Source organism: Nematolebias whitei, chromosome 9 (assembly GCF_014905685.2).
Source record: "Nematolebias whitei isolate Nwh7 chromosome 9, NemWhi1, whole genome shotgun sequence".
Lineage (NCBI taxonomy): Eukaryota > Metazoa > Chordata > Actinopteri > Cyprinodontiformes > Rivulidae > Nematolebias > Nematolebias whitei.
Window position 1 is genome coordinate 13,111,309 of NC_056506.1, and position 11,225 is coordinate 13,122,533.

General features: G+C 45.2%; 1 protein-coding gene across 1 annotated transcript; it reads right to left on the reverse strand.

The window, feature by feature from the left end:
- Window positions 1–218: 218 nt before the first annotated feature.
- mcm6 (minichromosome maintenance complex component 6) lies at window positions 219–8,846 on the reverse strand. The gene is made up of 18 exons (XM_037681471.1): window positions 8,667–8,846; window positions 8,432–8,578; window positions 7,942–8,052; window positions 7,767–7,854; window positions 7,524–7,685; window positions 7,285–7,450; window positions 7,059–7,207; window positions 6,834–6,984; window positions 6,612–6,753; window positions 5,255–5,396; window positions 5,073–5,180; window positions 4,805–4,960; window positions 4,587–4,715; window positions 3,728–3,892; window positions 1,104–1,224; window positions 831–1,016; window positions 614–753; window positions 219–540 (listed from the first exon to the last, which is right to left on the reverse strand). The coding sequence occupies exons 1-18, from the start codon at window positions 8,762–8,764 to the stop codon at window positions 430–432; spliced, it is 2,472 nt and encodes an 823-aa protein (XP_037537399.1). The 5' UTR covers window positions 8,765–8,846; the 3' UTR covers window positions 219–429.
- Window positions 8,847–11,225: the final 2,379 nt, after the last annotated feature.

Consider the following 11,225-nt stretch of genomic DNA (forward strand, 5'->3'; position numbering starts at 1 on the left):
TTTTATGTCAAATGTGAACTTGTTTTTTTGTGGTTGTATGCCTCGTTATATTGCGCTGTTTTTTTCCCCTCAAATTTTCAATAGACAAAAAGAAAAAAAAAAGAAATGCAGTTATGAAAACACACAAAACATGTTTGGATAGACTTTATTGACTGAACCAACATTTCTCATTCACTTCATAACATATTACACAATAAAACAACAGTTTTTAAGCCTTGTGTGTATTTATTATACAGTTTGAGAAAGAAATGAACACTTGCTCAGTTCAGACAAGTTCAACCGACTAAAAAGTCCAAAACTATTGTAAGAAACAGCAGCATATTTACAACGCCTTACTTTTTCTCTTTGTACACGTCAGATCGATTCAGATAGTAAGGCCACAAGCATCTTCAACACTGGTACGTACGAGCATCTATGGTGTTTTCAAATTTAGTCCTCCAAAATGTAGTTTGGGTTGACGACAAGAACAACGCCTTCCTCTGCGCTCTCGGACTCCGAGCCCTTCAGGCCTGCCTGGGACAGCTCGATGAGGATGTGATCCTACAAGAGGCAGACAGTTAACAACCCGCGGCGTTGAAACGGCTGAATTTAAAGTTTACTGAGGTTGACTCACAAAGTGCACCAGCCGGTGGATAACCTTCTCTATCAGAGCCTTCTTATTGATCAGCTCTTCTTCAGAGTCGATCTCTGCTTCGATCTCCTTCAGGTACCAGTTAACCACTGAGGTTTTCTTCAGCTCCTCCTCTTCCTCAGCTGCAGAATAAAAGCAGTTAGAGAACGTACAACTGTGTGTAGTAAAAATAAAACCAGGAGGAGGAGACGTCTCTCACCGTCCTCCACTCGGCGCAGATGTAGGACCAGCAGGTTGGAGATGCGTTTGTATTCGGCGAAGGACAGGCGGAGGGACGGTTTGGGCTGGGTGCCGGGCTCAGCGTGACCATTTACGTCGTCTATATGACCATTAATACCATCAGCATGACCGTTGACGCCATTGACTCCATTGGGGACGTTCACGCCTACAAAATAAAAGTTTCAGAAAACCTCTCAGCCTGCAGAGTTTGCATGTAAACCAACATGTACACGTATGCAAGTCGTGAGCGTACCATCGTCCTGCTGCTCCTCCTCCAGCTCGTCCTCCTGCTCCAGGTTGACATCAGGCGTCTCCACTCTGATGATGGACTTGTTGAGGAGACGGAAGGCTTCCTTCACGTGTTTGGGCTGCACCTGGAGACATGAAGAGGAAACATGAGTGTTTGCACAATACATGCATTTAGTCAGCCATATTTATCTTTAATGACAATTAACTCTGCTCATGTCAGTGTAAGAACTGTCATCGTGAACTACCACGATGTGCACCTACAGCTTCGCAAATTTTGGTGTTAGCACAATTCAAGATGGCCGTCACAGCAAACATGAAAAAGGCGACAACTCATCCAGTTAAAATCCGGTGAGTCGAGAATCCTCACCAACACAAACTACACATTTCTTAACGTTAGAGCCAACCTTCTTAGTCTGTTAGCAAAATATCTCATGAATTCTCAGGTGTTTTCTATTGAAACTGTCAGACTGACATCACTGAACATGAATCTAAACTGAATACATTTAGGAGTCAATCCAATTCAAGATGGCCACCGAAGCTAATGGAACTAGAGGTTGAACGAGTATATAATTTTTAAACTCGACATTAACATAATAAAACCCGAGTAGAACTCGAGTATTTGATGACGTCATAGATCTCAAGATCCAAAAATAAATAAATAAATAAAACCGCAAAAAAAGGTATTTACTTACAAAAAAAAGACCAACAAAACATTGGGAGCGTATATTATGCTCTTACCATTTATCATACTGCAAATAAGTCACAGGAAAAACTAAACTATTAGTTATTATTATTAAACTGCAAACGTGAAGAAACACGCAGCACGTCAAAAATGAAACAACGTGTGTGTGTGTGTGTGTGTGGGGGGGGGGGGTGTCGACCACCGCCAGCTGTGGTGCGCATTAAGTTTAGTTTTAGAGATTAATATGTTTATAGATTTTTTTTTATGGGTTTAGAGATTAATAATTTTTACTTTTTGTTTGTGAAACAAGAGTAAACTGGTTCTGGTTCGGTGGATTTGACCCCGTGTTACACCACACCTGCAACAGTGCAACACCGCCCCCTACGGTCATACGGTGGTCACATAATGTGACGTCACTACGGATACTCGATGTTAAAATTTTAACCTCGATAGATGTTCTAGCAATCGATGTGTAGATTACTCGAGTACTCTGTTAATGCCCTAAATGGAACTAAGTAAACACAAAAATTATGTTAAGTCAGTAGCTTGAAGGATCCTGAGCTAACATTTGCTGCAGTTGTAGCCGAGAGTCAAACATGTTGCAGATCTTATGACGTCAAGGTTTGAAGGAAATGGCTCTAAATTATTTTTTTTTTATTCTAAAACAATTTTAAGTCTAAAACTTTGCTATAAAAGGCAACGTGCATTCAGTTATATGAGATTTTTTATTTTTTCAAGTTTTTCATACAGCTGTCTTTGTTCTGGCAAGTGCAGCTAATTTTTTAGGGTTTTCGGTTGTTTGTTAGGCAGCACGGTGGTGCAGTTGGTAGAGCTGCCGCCTGTCAGCGAGCAGGTCGCACCGGTTCAAATCCCGGTCGGGGTCTTTCTGGGTGGAGTTTGCATGTTCTCTCCGTGCTGAGTGGCTTTTCTCTGGGTACTCCAGTTTCCTCCCACAAACCAAAATCATGCATGTTAGGATGATTGGTAACTCTAAATTGTCCCTAGGTGAGAGAGAGAATGGTTGATTGCCTCTATGTGTCCATGTGATGGACTAGAGACCTGTCCAGGGTGTCCACCCACCTCTCACACAGTGACTGCTGGACATGGGCACCAGTGACGTACGTACCTATCTACGTATGCATGAATGTATGGATGTACGTATGAATGCACGTATGAATGCACGTATGAATGCATGTATGTATGTATGTATGTATGTATGTTAGGGCATTAACAGAGTACTCGAGTAATCTACACATCGATTGCTAGGACATCTATCGAGGTTAAAAATGTTACATCGAATATCCGTAGTGACGTCATATTATGTGACCACATATGGCCGTAGGGGGCGGTGTTGCACTGTTGCAGGTCAGAGTTTGGTGCAACACCGGGTCAAATCCAACGAACCAGAACCAGTTTACTCTTGTTTCACAAACAAAAAGCAAAAATTATTAATCTCTAAACCTATATAAAAAAAATCTATAAACATATTAATCTCTAAAACTAAACTTAATGCGCAACACAGCTGGCGGTGGTGCGGGGTGGTCGACCCCCCCCCCACACACAATTTGTTTAATTTTTGACGTGCTGCATGTTTCTTCATGTTTGCAGTTTAATAATAAAAACTAATAGTTTAGTTTTTCCTGTGACTTATTTGCAGTATGATAAATGGTAGGAGCATTATATACACTCCCAATGTTCTGTTGGTCTTTTTTTGTAAATAATTACCTTTTTTGCGGTTTTATTTATTTTTGTATCTTGAGATCTATGACGTCATAAAATACTCGAGTTCTACTCGGGTTTTATTATGTTAATGTCGAGTTTAAAAATTACATACTCATTCAACCCCTAATGTATGCATGTATGTATGGATATTCATTTTGTTTTGCAGCAGCTGAATCAGCCCGTCTCTACACGTTTGATTGAACGGGACGTTCTCGTCGTCGCACCTCGTCGCAGCAGTGCATGCGGGCCATGGCCTCTGAAAGGCGGATCATGCTCTCCAGCTGTCGCACCGTGATCCTCCAGGCAGATTTGGAGACGCTGCCGGAGCCGTCGCGCTGCCGGAGACGCTTGTACTGCTCCACGATGAACTCCTCGGACTCACAGGAGATCTGCAAACAAACACGAGGACAGAACGTCAACACTCTGAGGAAGAGCGTGCAAGAAGAGAAGCATGAAACACATTTCTACAACTGTTGGTTTGGTAGTCAGTCCAATTCAAGATGGATGCCACAGTCAACTCCCCCCCCCCGCTCCCCTTTTTCTTCCTTCTTTCAGCTGCTCCCTTCTTCAGGGGTCTCCACAGTGAACTGACTCGCACGAGACTGAGCTACCACAGCCTCTGTGTGGAGCAGAGAGCTGCTGTCTAGGGTGCTCAGTGAGAGCAGATGGTGGGGGTTGAGGGCCTTGCTCAAGGGCCCAGAGTGGGGCCAAAGAGGGTGGAGGCAGGTAGCCACAGCCAACTCCCCATAGAAAATATAAAATGGAGCTGACAGTCAACCCCAGCACACGTGACACCTTAAGATCATGTGCGTGGCACATCATACTTTCAAGGTTGGACTAAAACAGATAGTTTTGTTCTGCACTAACTGGAAACACCAACTAAAACCATGAAGAGTACTGTATACGACACAATATACGCCCGTCATAAACAACGAGCAAAGACCTTGTTTTAACTTTGACCTTGATTTGTGACTTTGGAGCTGGGCTGAAGAAATGTGTACTGCACACGTCGTCTGGTCTGCTTCTCAGCAGACGTTTAAAAACTAAAGGAATGATAAAGTCAGTGTGTGTGGGAGCACAAACCTTTGGTTTGAACTGCCTGGCAAAGAGCAGGTATCTGCGGATCTCGTCCAGAGAGTACAGTCTGTCCACAGATTCCTCCACTCGGGAGTGCAGGTCCACAATTCGCCTGGCGATGGCGTAATCTGTAACCTGCACATGCAGAACACATCAGGTTTGTGGTTCTCACATCGTTATCAGGACACAAGAAAAATACAGAGTAAAGAACGTGGCTGCGGTACCTCGTTACATTCATCCACCAGGATGAAGAAGAGGTCGAAGCGGCTCATGATGGGCGCCGACAGGTTCACGTTCTGCTTCAGGCTCTTGCTGCGGTCGTAGCGCCCACTGACCGGGTTGGCAGCAGCCAGGATGGAGGTGCGGGCGTTCAGCGTAGCCTGAGCAGACAGAAACAGTTTGATTCACAAAGACAGACAAAGAAAGACAAATAAATAACGGGTTCCTTTTGTAAGGAGGCAGTTCAAGGCCGGTCAAGTCTGTGAGCGGTACCTTCACTCCAGCCTTGGTGATGCTGATGGTCTGCTGCTCCATGGCTTCGTGAATGGCCACCTGGTCCTTGAGGTCCATCTTATCAAACTCATCGATGCAGCACACTCCCTGAAAGGGAAGAAGATTTTCAGGAAGAGAAACAACGAAGAAAAGTCAAGACGGCCTCAGCTCCTGATTCTCACGTTGTCTGCGAGCATCAGAGCTCCAGCCTCGATGACAAACTCGTGCGACTCCTCGTCTCGGACCACGGCCGCTGTCAGACCTGCAGCGCTGCTGGCCTTCCCACTGGTGTACACGGCACGGGGACTGAACTCCTCAACATGTCTGTGAACAAAGATCCAAAGATAAGTTTTAATTATGTTTACAGCAGAATGGACAAACTATTCACACTAGGACTAAGTCCCCCATTGCAACTGGATCCTAGACTTATTAACAAACAGACCACAGTTAGTGAGGATCCACAACTTCTCCTCCTCCACCTTAACCGTCAACACCGGCTCCCCTCAGGGCTGTGTGCTGAGCCCTCTCCTGTTCACTCTGCTCACGTATGATTGTGCACCCACTCATCCAGGCTGTCACATTGTAAAGTTTGCAGATGATACAGCGGTGGTGGGATGCATCACAAACAATGATGAGTCCAGCTACAGGCAGGAGGTGGAACACCTGGAGAGCTGGTGCAAAGAGAATAACCTTCACATCAATGTGAAGAAGACAAAGGAGATGGTCGTGGACTTCAGACGAAACAACCCCACCCCTGAACATCTGCTGTGGAAGTGGTCTCCAGCTACAAGTACTTGGGTGTGCACCTCAATGACAACCTCAGCTGGAGCAACAACACCACCAGCCTGATCAAGAAAGCTCATCAGAGACTCTACTTCCTCAGGCGGCTGAGAGGAGCTGGACTGGGAAACTCAGTCCTCACCTCCTTCTACAGGTGTGCAGTGGAGATCATCTTGTGCTCCAACACCAACGTGGAGACATGGAGGCTGCACAGCTGCAGAAAGAAAAGCTTTGCAGAGAGTGGTGAAGGCTGCACAAAAGATGTTGGAGTCAGTCTTCCCACCATCACATACATCTACACCTCCAGATGCAGGAAGAGGGCCACCTGCATCATGAAGGACCACACCCACCCAGCACACACACTTTTTGCCCCGCTCTCCTCAGGCAGGAGGTTGAGGAGCATTAAGTGTAGAACCACTTGACTGAGGAACAGCTTCTACCCTGAGGCCGTTAGACTCATGAATCTCTAATCAGGAAATGACATGCGACACTTTATCCATGCAGCTGATCTCTTGCCTTTAAGCTGCTTTATTCATCCCCATCTGCTCACAACAGACTCATGGTCAGGCTGCTGTTTAATACATCACATTATATTTTTATTGTTTAGTGCATATCTTAGATCCTTGTATCCTGTTTCTTTTTACACTTTATATTTTTGTTATTTTGGATGTAACTGGGACCTTGAGTACATAATTTCGTTCCACCTCATGTACCACATGTGATGTGAACGACAATAAAAACCTTGAATCTGTTACTTACTTCAAGAACTGGCTCTTGGCTGTACTCGGATCTCCTACAATGCAGACGTTCACGTCTCCTCTCAGGGACGTTCCTTCCATGGTCGTCTTGGGAACGCCTCCAAACAGCATGAGCAGGACGCCTCGCTTCACCTCGTCGTTACCTGCACCATCAACAATCAGCGCGTTAACAGACACCACCAGAGAGCTGGAGGAGGGGCGCAGCAGAGGTCCGATCACTGACCGTGGATGGTGGGGAAGAGGCTGGTGCACAGGTTGTGGTACAGGTTCTTGTCCTGGCTCATCTCGAACACTTTCTCCCACTCCTTCTCTGTCATCTGGCTCTTGATGCTTTCAGCGGTTTGCTCCTCATCCCGCAGCTCCTTCCCACCAAACTACAACAAAAACAGGACAAAGTTGGCGTTTGTCTGCAGGAACTATAAGAACAGAGCTGTGGTGAGGTTCTGACCCGTGGGTTGGTCGGGGCCACGTTGCAGGCCAGGAAAGCCAGTCTGTAGGACAGCTCTCGGACTCCCAGAGCCTTCAGTCCTCTTAAACCCTCCGACTCGAAGCCTTTAGAACCTCCAGCTACACGAGTGCTGGTCTCTGCCCGCAAGCCTGAGGAGACAGCACCCATACAGAGTGAGGAGAGTAAAGAGCACAAAGAGGGGCTTCGTGTCCTGACAGAGCCGTACCAGGAGTACTGAGCTGAGACACGTCTGGCACAACGATGAGAGTCCCGGTGAAGTCGCAGCGGTCCCCGGCCTGAGCCGTCTCCACAGCTTCTGCCCTCAGGATGATCTCGAGGGAACGTGGGATGGAACCTCGAGGCAGCTCCGCCTGCGTCTCCTGGATTCGCACCTAAGGGAAAGAGAACCGAACCAAATCAGAACCTGCAAGGCACTCCCAACGTCACAAGCCTCCTTTGTCTTACCTTCTGGAAGTCAATGAATTTGGACTTGTGGGTGTCAAGGTGGAAGCGGGAGCGGTTGTTGCAGACAGGGTTCCTGCAGATGGTTGGTGGGGAGTACTTGAACTGTTGAGGGACGTCTTTGATCAGCGCCTGGCAGTCCATGCACAGGAAGGTACCGCTCACCTGCAAACACCGAACACAGAGTTACTAGACCTGAGGGTTCTCACTCTTGAAGGGGTCTGCTGATGGTCCAGTTGATCTTACCAGCTCAGGGTGGACTGGGTGCGTCCTCACCACTTGACCGCTGATCTTCACCAGGGTGCCGATACGCATGGAGGACAGCTCACGGATCCTGGGATACAAACGAGACAGCAGTCATGTTTGATGTTCTCCTACAGCTCCAACAAACCAGCCAACTTGGGGTCATTCTGCGTCTTACTTGTGTCTGGTGGGCAGATCCTCGATGGCGACGTAGAACTCTTTGTTCAGAGGAACGTTCCCATGATCCCGAGCGAAGTTGCGCACAGCTCGGCAGAGGTAAGGATACACTCTGAAAACAAAAGTTTCCCCTCAAATTAATTTTGTATTTAACATTTATTTAAACAGGCCATAGACCCAGCTGGGCTCGCAGTGTCAGTTGTAGCAGAGGTGACACTTTTAGAACAATTAATTCTACACAGATAGAAACTTTAACCCCAAATGTTTTAGCAAAGAACAACAAAACAGATTTGACACTTTAGAGAGTCATTCACAATGACATTCAGTAAAGTAAAATAAATTGTGTATTTCAGATGTATAAGTAATAAACTCTGCCCCCTGCTGGTGTCCCAACCTTTGTCCCCCCCTAAAAACAACTCTAGATCTGCTCCTGATGAAATAGTTTTAACACAAACCTAGGGGGTGAATGTGTTTGGTAGGGGCGAGCTCACCTGTAGTACTCCTCCTGGATGGTGGTGGCCAGCTCCTGGTTGAAGCCCTCCAGGTCTGTGAAGCTCACCAGCAGGGTGTTCCTCTCAGGCCGGATCAGCTCCTCGGCCTCCCGGACGTACTTCACCTCTCCATCTCCGCTCTGAAACCTGACCACAACTTTTAACACACAAATTACACACCGACACGGCGCGGGCTCCGTCTAGTTCCTGGTAAAGAAGCGACATTCCGACTTACTCCTCCAAGAAAGCTTGAAACAACTTCTGACATTTTTCTGCCAGCTCGTCCTTCACCATCGTCCCGGCATGCTCCGCGGCTGCTGCGGCGACATCCATGCTGCGGCTCGGTAGAGGTAGGAAACACTCAGAAACTGGAGCAGAGAACACCGTCCACACCACCGCACGCTCAACTCCACACAACAGAGACGATTCGCGCGAAAACTGCACACACGTGACGTTTGGCGCGCCTCTCTCGACCAATCCGTGCGGGCCTGCGTGTGGCTTCCGGTTTGTAGCCAATCAGAGGAGAGAAACGCGTCCTGACGCAAAGCTCGTGCATATTTTCCCGCGAAATGTATCGGCTCCCCCTTGAAACGGACAAATTATTTTATAACGATTTTACATCGTAACATTAATTATCCGTAATCATTTCATCCAACTAATACACAATTCAGCAACACTATATTATATTTTGTTGTATTTTTAAAGAAGCAAAGTTTTTATTTGTCATATACATAGTCAAAAAATATTTCCTATTATTTAAGGGCCAAAATAACTGTAAGTTTGCCCAAACACAGTAGGTTTCCTTGATTTCTATTTTTCCATCATTGAAGGTCTCTCAAAAATCTTGAAGTTGGAGTCTCTTCAAAATAAACTAAACTGTGGAAAAGACTAAAATCAACGACCTCACTTCCGGTATTTCATTGCGACAACGAAGCCTCGCCCTTGAACGTCATCAGTCACGTGACCACGATGCACTGTTTCAAATCAGCCTGCTTCAAGCAAGTAAATGACTCATTTATCTCTGTTACTACATTTTTGGTTTTGAACCAGTTTGACATGACTGTCAACGAGGAAGAGGGCCGGCACAAGAGGAGGGGGCGTGCCAAAGACACCATCTTAGCACCAACATAACTGGTTTGTTCCACTTGGGTGTAAGCTGTTTGGGGGAAGAATCAGTTTTGTGTTGTGTGTTTCCTTGACTGATGAAGCCTTCCGGATGGAAGGTGAAACGTTTCAGAAAAAGAAACTGTCCAGATGACCTGACTGAAAAATGTTGGATTGCATACCTGGATTATTGAGCATGGACATTTTTGGTTCTGTTATTACACTTTCATTTTTCTTTGCTCTCAGACTGCAGGTTTACCAGTGGTTCCTAGAGTTTCTAAAAGTAGAATCACTGGCAGAGTTTCAGTTCTCAGACTCCTCTCTCGAGGAACCAACTTCCAATTTCTGTTCATGAGGCAGTCAGCTTTTAAGACTAGGCTTAAGATCTTCCTCTTGGTCCTCTTGATTGAATGAATGATAAATCCTACTCACTCTGCTGTTCATGTTTGCATTTGTAATTATTTCTGTCATTGACATGTGTTTTTCTTTGTCTTTATCCACCTGGACCATAAACTACACCTAGATCATATAAACTACACCTGGATCATAGAAATTACACCTGGACTATAGAAACTACACCTGGAAAGTGGAAACCATACCTGGACCATAAAAACCATGCTTGGGCCATAGGAACTATATCAGGGTAATAGAAACACACCTGTAACTTAGAAATGACACCTGAACCATAGAAACAACACATGGACCATAAAAATACACCTAGACTATAGAAACAGCACCTAGAATGTAAATACCACATCGGGATTGTTTTACATTAGTGTATAGCGTACCGTTTGGTTCGTTTTATATCTTAGATCCTTATATAATTTTTTATACTTTATATTTTTCCTATTTTTGGGTGTAACTGGGACTATGTGTACATAATTATGTTCCAGCTCATATACCACATGTGACGCGAATGACAATAAATGTGACTTGAACTTGATCTTGGATTTTAGAAACTACACCTGGACCTTAGAACGCACCTGTAATTTAGAGACCACACCTGTAATTTAGAGACCACACCTGGACCATAGAAACAACACCTGGACCATGGAAACTAGACTTGGAACATAGAAACTACACTTGGAACATAGAAACTACACTTGGAACATAGAAACTACACTTGGAACATAGACACCTGGCCTATAGAAACTACACCTGGAACATAGAAACTACACCTGGACTGCAGAAACTGCACCTGGACCATGAAAACTACACCTGGACCATGAAAACTACACCTGGACCATGGAAACTACACCTGGACTATAGAAACTACACCTGGACTATAGAAACTACACCTGGACTGCAGAAACTACACCTGGACCATGGAAACTACATTTGTACACCTGAACCATATAAACAACACCTGGTCCATAGAATCTACATCTAGACCAGATATTTTAGGTTATACACTTTATATAAATATACATGATATCTTATATATGCTATTATATACAGTATGCTGTATATTGTTATTTCCTTTTTTCATGTTGAGGCAGACACCTATCTGGTTCTGGTTCTGATGGAGGTTTCTTCCTGTTAAAGGGAGTTTTTCCTTCCCACTGTTGCCTGTGTGCTGCTCATAGTGGGAGGTTTGCAGCAAAGTGAAGATTCAACACAATCTGCTGGCTTCCTTAGATAACTTTCACTAATTTATATTTTAATGTTTGTGAATGTTTTTACACGGTGC